This window comes from Epinephelus lanceolatus, chromosome 9 (assembly GCF_041903045.1).
Source record: "Epinephelus lanceolatus isolate andai-2023 chromosome 9, ASM4190304v1, whole genome shotgun sequence".
Classification (NCBI taxonomy): Eukaryota; Metazoa; Chordata; class Actinopteri; order Perciformes; family Serranidae; genus Epinephelus; species Epinephelus lanceolatus.
This window is the reverse complement of record NC_135742.1, coordinates 8,810,702-8,818,070: the sequence shown is the minus strand read 5'-3', so window position 1 is coordinate 8,818,070 and position 7,369 is coordinate 8,810,702. Positions and strand designations below refer to the sequence as shown.

The 7,369-nt window shown below is 39.4% G+C and overlaps 1 protein-coding gene across 1 annotated transcript; it reads right to left on the bottom strand.

The window, feature by feature from the left end:
• Positions 1-2,095: 2,095 nt before the first annotated feature.
• On the bottom strand, positions 2,096-4,847 carry LOC117252862 (interleukin-1 beta-like). The gene is made up of 5 exons (XM_033620092.2): positions 4,727-4,847; positions 4,033-4,274; positions 3,303-3,476; positions 2,998-3,131; positions 2,096-2,762 (listed from the first exon to the last, which is right to left on the bottom strand). Exons 2-5 carry the CDS (start codon positions 4,250-4,252, stop codon positions 2,526-2,528), a joined length of 765 nt encoding a protein of 254 aa, XP_033475983.2. The 5' UTR covers positions 4,253-4,274; positions 4,727-4,847; the 3' UTR covers positions 2,096-2,525.
• Positions 4,848-7,369: the final 2,522 nt, after the last annotated feature.

The following is a 7,369-nucleotide window of genomic DNA, read 5'->3' as shown; positions in this document are numbered from 1 at the left end:
TACTATAAGTTGTGTTTCACTATATAAGTTTTAGATGTGTGAACAATGAGAATACTGAGATGATTTCAGCTGATCTGAATGTGTTTGCTTTGCAGAAGTGGAGAAGTACAGGAGAGGAAGAGACATGAAGTCTGAGGAGCACATACCGCAGTGCTTAGATAATTAGTTTCATATATGGTAAAAAGAATAGAAAGTGATATACAGATAGTAAGGTACAGCACGTGTAGGGAGTTGTGTTGTTCTCTTGTCTTTCAAAACAGGAACCACGCCCCCACCGCCAGCGGGAAGGAGTCAGATTAACACGAGGCAGGGGCGTGGTGTGGTGAAGGAGGAAGTGGAACTGCCAATGAGAAGAGGACAACGCCTTACGTGCACAATGACACTCTGTTACGGTCAAATATACTGGGTGAGGGAAAGGACAGGAGGTCAGGCTTCGTGAACTGACACACCTTTGTTGTTCGTCAGGGACGTGAAGTTGAGACCCAGAGCTGTGTAATTTTATTCCTTTACTGCTTAATAAACTACATTAACTGAGACCGAATATCTTCTCCTATTGCTTCATTAAAGAACACGCTGGACTGAGCTCACACATAGCACATTAGAGAGTAGGATGAGACTCTCAGTCCATCACTGTTTAATTGATGATTATGTTAGTTTGTCCAAATACTTATGAGCCCTTAAAGTCGGGGGACTGTGTGAAGAAATGGTTGTAATTCCTACACGGTTCATACTACATTTTTGAAAAAAGCCTTAAATGAAAGCTGAGAGTCTGCACTTTAAGCAGGTATTCATTGTTTCATTTAAAACCCATTGTGGTGGTGTACAGAGCTAAACTGATGACAACTGTATCATTGTCCAAATAATTATGGACCTGACTGTACATACCCAGATACAAAATTGTACTATCTTGTTCACATGCCAGTCTGTACAGGTGGGTTTTTAACAGCTTTTTGTGATACCTTAACTCTTTTGTGCAATTGTTTAACTAACCTTAAGGGATTCCTTAAGTGTAAGACCAAGATAAGGAGAAAACCTCAAATACTTGAGTGACCATTTTAAGGAAACCTGAAGGAGAGGATATGTTTTGTGCAACTGATTTATTTTAAGAAAGCCTTAGCATGACGTTAAGGGAAAATCTTACTTTAAGATGTTTGTGCAACTGGCTTTTAGTTAAGTAAAAGTAGCAATACCACGGTGTAGAAATACTCTGTTACGAGTAAAAGTCTATAATTCAAAACATTACTTAAATTAAGGTACAAAACTATTTTTATTTATTTTTTATTTTATATACTTCATTAATCCCCCTGAGGGGAAATTCAGTTTTTTCCACTCTTTTTGTCATTAAACACACAGGTCTGAAAGTATTATAATATATGTTATTCTAAAATGAGCAATTCTGCATGATGACTACTTTTACATTTGGTACTTCAAGTATGTTTTATGCTATTATTGGATTATAATTATTGATGCATGTGTTCATTACTGATAAAGGTGGATCATTTGATTGCTTTATTTCGGCTAGACTGCTGTTGGGTTGCTTGTGAATTTCCTCCATGGGAATCAATAAAATTTTATCTTAATCCATAAAAATAGCTACATCCTAATTTATTTGCAGATTACATTTTAAATTATTAGTATCTTTGCATATTAAGATTAAAGAGGAATCCCTCAGATGTCATCAAACCTACCAATATGATAACATCCAAAGCCTGAAAAACAGATTAAATACAACTGCAGCTACAGAGAGTCATCATGGAGCTACAATCATTAAAAGACTTCATGTCATTCTAAGAAATGTAAAGATGTTGTGTATTCCTACAAACCAAGTCAGTGGTAGATTCCAAACTGGGGTTTGTTTTTTACAGTAAAAATTGTATCATACTGTGTGTAAAATACTGCAAAAGTATTACTAGAAAAATATACTTAAAATCCTCTTGCAGAATGGCCACTTTCAAAGTGAAAGATTATTGTCAATTATTTTGTTTCATTATTACAAATGCATCAGCTGGTTGACTGCAGCTAATGCCTGTTAAAGTCCTTTATGAGTTGTTTCATTTACCAAATCCCGAGTAAGCACACAAAACGCAAATCCAAATAAGTTATAAGGATTTATTAAATATTTCACAGCACATCATATAAATAATCATTAGTAAGCAGATTTTCAAATAAATATATATGTTAAATGGTGCATAAATAGATTATTAAATTAACAGATAAAAGCATCAATACGCCATGTCAAACAGCATAATAAATAAACTGGGTGCTCACCTGGTAGCACAATGGTGCCACCTCCTGGTGAAGCTCGACTTAACACACAAGCATTTTTACTTTGTGTACTTGGTACATACAGTAAATAGACGCTCTGTAATACTTACAGTAGTCTTTTCAGCAGACAGCGGTAATACTTTTGTAAAAATAAATAGATAAATAATAATAATAAGAAGTGCAGAATATTTTACACTCATTCAACAATTGAATCTTCTTCTTAAGAGGATCAACGCTGGGCCCTCAGATGCAGATCCACCTCACGCTGTGGGTGTCTCCTCCTTGATTGCACTGAAGGTGAAGGCTCTGTAGCGGCTGGTGGACTCCTGGCACATCTCCACTGGCATGTTGTCAGCCTCTGCTGTGCTGATGTACCAGTTGGGGTGAGCAACAGACATGAGGGTGCTGACATTCACCCCAGAGATCTGCTTGTAGAAGAGAAACCGCACCATGTCGCTGTTCGGGTCGATTGATGCCAGGCTGTCTTTGGTAATCGTCTGAGGGTGTGAAAAGATAAAGGTCAGAGGGTTTGGCCATCACACTGCACAACATTGGGTCTGAGGTAAATTCATCTATACACGTGCAGTGTCTCTGTCAGAATATGACAATTTAAATGACCAGGAAGATCTCATAAGTGGGTTTTTTTGGTCACTGCTTTGGCTTTAAAAATGTGGCACATGGGTTGAAGTTTACCCTTTAATCTTTATGTTAGATTCATGGAACGAGTCTTACCTCCAGATGTAAGGTTGGCTGGGCACCGTCCTTACGGCAAGTCAGGTAATACTGTGTGCCCTTGATGCCCAGAGCCACAGTTCTGCCCTCAACGCTGGGTGCAGGGTGCAAGTACATTGACATGTTCAGTTTAACTGAGGAGAGAGCAAAGGACACAGGTTCTGTTTAATGAAAGCTGAAAGACTATTTTCACACTCTGTCATACTTTCTTTGTGAAAGATGAACTACAAACCTGTCATTCCCAAATTTAAACATCTACCATGACCCAGAGAGTGATTTTCAATCTAACTGTCACATGCAATTACCTTGCTTGAGATCAGTTCCTCCCTGCAGCATCACTGCGTGGAGCACCAGGCTGTTATTGACCCGAACTAAGCTCCTCTTCTCCTCGTCCTCCACAGTGCAGTCGTACTCGCGCGTCCTGGTGATCATATCCTCATCAGTCGGTGGAGTTGCCTCACAACCGAACACATTTCTCTCTGAGGGAACAAGAGGCACATCTGATCAGACATGTTGCGATTTTGAAGCAACAGGAATTGCAATAGCAAAAGTCTCTTCCTGCACAAGCGATCCTTGAAAGTCATAAATCTGAGTACCTTCCTGAGTAATGTACAGCTGCACAGACAGTATATTTTGGTCGTTTTATTCTATGGAGCAATAAAAGATGTCACTTTAATAGGTGCGGCAAATGTAACAGGAAAGTAGGTCAGTGAAATACAGTCACACCAACACAAAAAGAGTGAAGGCGGATGTGTAGGGGCTGAAATCACAGGTGTTGTTGGTATCTGGGTGATAAACAATTTGTATCTGAAGGCCAACAAGATCATGTAAACTGTTCACTACCTATCAGTAAGTCACTTCCTACTCTTCCTAATGGTAAACTACTTAGAAGGCAGCACATCATCATTTTTATATACACAGATCCACTCAGCCTTTTAGGAACTTTAAAGTGAAGCAGAGTTGAAACTCTAACAGAGCAATGAGCCCAGTGAGTGTCTTTTTATGGTAGTGTTGAAATAAAGTCTGTGTTTTTACCTTCCATGATGCTCTCCAGCATGATGCTGAGCAGATGTTCATCTCTGAATTCAGTGCCCAGCACTGATTCTGAGATAATGCCCTTAAACCTCTGTGTGGCGATGATGAGGTTGGCCACGTGCTTCATTGTCAGTGGATGATGGGAAATCTCAAGTTCCAGTCCCTCAGGCATCCTGGAGCTCCACATCTCGCTAACGTTGCATGTCATCTGGGATTCCATCTTTTTTTGAGTTAAGAAGAGTCTGCAGGGAGATAGAAAGAGATTTCCAGTGACACTGAATCATGAAGCATTTATAGAAACATTTACAGCTGGATTTAGCTCTACGTTTTACCAGCATTTACTGAACTTTTTATATCTAAAATATGATCTTTTTTCCTTTTACTTTCTGTTGTAAAGGCTACTGTACGTCTCTGTCTGCTGCTGCAGTGACTCACTACTCACTACACTTTACTATGAGGCACTTACACAGTCACACTGGACTGAATGGGGATTTGAAAAACATAAAATGATCTAGTAAAGCTGAAATTTTGTAGCTGCAGTGCAAACATTTCCAGCTGACAGCAACAAAATGAATTCTTCAGCAGTTTATACTGACAAAAATATAGCAAAGATCCTTTTTTGTTTTAATCTGGAGCATATTTTTCTGCTCTAGATCATAAAAACAAAAAGAAAAGACAAGAAAAGTCATTTTACCTGTGCAGGTCAGTGGATAAAAGTAGTAGAATTTGTTTTCAGTTTGTTTGCTAGGATCCTTTCAGTTGTCCTCTCAGTGTTATTCTGCCTGCCTGTACTGACCTGCATGGTTTTTATACACACTCACTACAGCCGCCACAGGGATTTTCCTGCGCTGAAAGGAAGTGCGATGGCCTTAATGTCCACGCCCACTGTGATGATGAAATACTGTAACTTACAAACTGCTGCTGTACAGTATGTGATTGTGAAACACACAGTAGATAACAGTGTCACGCACTGTTTATGAATGAGGGATCAGATTTGTATGCCATTTCATGCAACAGTTATACATTTATAAACATATTGTCTTTTTAAGAATATTTTTATGATAGATAGATAGATAGATAGATAGATTCTGATTTCCCCAAACGTATGCATCTGTCTACCTGAGATTGTACATTCGACTCAAAGGGGGAATAAATGAATAAATGACTGTGAGAAATGGTCATGAAACCATCTTAAAGCAAGACAAAAAGGATTCAAAAAGAATCCTTCAGATGACCAGACCTACCCCAAATTCTCTTAACATCTAAAGCCTGAAAAACAGATTCAATGAAACTCCAATAAAACAGTCATCGTGGAGCCATACTCACAAAAAATCAGTTTTAGTAAGAAAATAACAACATTTTTATGCTTTCTCACAAATTTAACATTTTAAACCATTTAAACCGTTTTCTGTTTCGAGTTGTTTCAAGACATTTTTAATTGTCTACATGCTTGACTGCAGGACCCTGAACTGTATTACAGTTTCATCACATTAAGGTGAAGGAATGATGATACCATGACACAAAGTCACTCACTACAGCATCACGCCCCTGTTCCTGTTTCATTCCATTTCACCGAGTCATCAGCAAATTGTATAATGTGCCAGTTTTTATACATACTCTGGTTATCCTCAGTGTACGAGGTTTTAACCAAAACAGTGACATTTTGGGAGCTAAACTTCTCTTTGTGGCAGGGAATCTGTATGGCAGCTAGTTCGATATGAAGCTAATGCTACAGAAAGTAGGCTAGAGGGTTAGCTTAGCACCTCTAAAGCTCACTAATTAACATGTTGTATCTCGTTTGTTTAATCCGTACGTGTGAAAACAGGAGTTTGCCTTTTTATGTGCTGATGGACTCTTAGAAGTTGCCAGGCAACCAGCGGGGACTCCAGATGGTCCAGGTGTCATTAACCTGGCCCCCAGGAACGCCCCACAGCCTTGCAGCCAATTTACCCAGTGGCCACTAGCCTCGCGTCACCAGGCTCTTCACGTATGGCGAAGAGCATGGTTTCCACTCACTCTGAATTTTGTCTGGATTCTGGTCTAGAGAAATTCACCAAAGTAAAAGTGTTCACCAAAGTAAAACTTTGGCGCACCATCGTCTCGTCGCATCCTCTTTCACCGTTTTGACAGGTGTAACATTGTCAGGTAGCGATGTTGGCGATGCCATATTGTTGTTGTTGTGGTTAATAGAGCATGCTACATGGCGAGCATCACACAGTTTTCCTCTCTCTTCCGCCCCCACCGCCCCAAACTTTATCGAAAAAATGCATTTACAAACTACAGGTATGATGTACAAACTAGGATCAAGAGCCTATTAAATAAAACAGACAACTGAAATAGACAGTAACTTGTAATACAATTAAATACAATAAAAGAAAAGGTTAACTTAATGGCTTGGGGCTTTTCTTGTAAATTATATTCTTTAAATTAGAAAGTGTCATCACATTTTTATTAGCTTGGTGCTTTTATTTTGACGGAAAGGCGCCATCCATCGAATTCCAGATCCTGTCTGTCTCGCCCTGGTTCTGGTTACTTACCAAAACGGCCACTAAACGGCCCCAGACTAAGTGGCCACTCACGGTATTGAGGCAGAAAAATTAAAATTACGACATGTATAGCTGCAGACACACTGCGTTTGCAGCGTACACGACACCCATCACTAGTTCAAGACAAACCCACCACCGTGAAGGTTATCTGAACCGTGTGACAACTCAACACTGTTGTGAACAAACATGAGGCTAAATGTAGCAATAATCCACTTTATAATCCATTATACATGAAGACAGATTCACTTTAGAAGTAACAATACGCAGCCCTTACCATTAGCCTTATCTTAATTTTAACCACCTCTCTTTAAAAACTTCATAGCAAGCTAATTGCTAACTTAGCATTTTTGTTGGGGCTTCCAATTCTGGGCCAAGAGCGAAGGGGGCTGCTCATGGACTGACATGTAGGGTAAGGTCAGCAGGTTACGTAGACGCTCCAGCTGCAGTTATATCTGCGGCCCAAAAAGCATTTTCCCCATAGACTATTATTAAAGAGATGTCTGTAAAACTGTTGACAGGACACGTTAGACTGCAATCAAGGTCCATTATGATTCTTTCTATTATATATTTTTACTCAGGAAGGATCCATGCATGTTTTAGATTTATAAAACTTTCTTTAAGGCAAGAAAAATCCATGATGTCATCACAATGTTAAGTCTTTTAGCTGAGCAGGAACCTGGGCAGGGCCAGCAGGAGAAACACTGCTGCACATACTCAGTGGGCCACATTTCATGGAAGTAAACCCAAAAGATGTAAACTTTTTTTTTTGGCGGGAAGTGTGCCAGGCTTGG

What these genes read in the sequence shown, in the direction of transcription:
- LOC117252862 (XM_033620092.2), bottom strand. Translation starts at nt 4,252, where the DNA reads ATGGAATCCCAGATGACATGCAACGTTAGCGAGATGTGGAGCTCCAGG. An exon ending in GCTGGAGAGCATCATGGAAG is followed by an intron (nt 3,477 to 4,032) that starts GTAAAAACACAG and finishes TTGTTCCCTCAG; the next exon opens with AGAGAAATGTGTTCGGTTGT. An exon ending in AGCCAACCTTACATCTGGAG is followed by an intron (nt 2,763 to 2,997) that starts GTAAGACTCGTT and finishes TCACACCCTCAG; the next exon opens with ACGATTACCAAAGACAGCCT.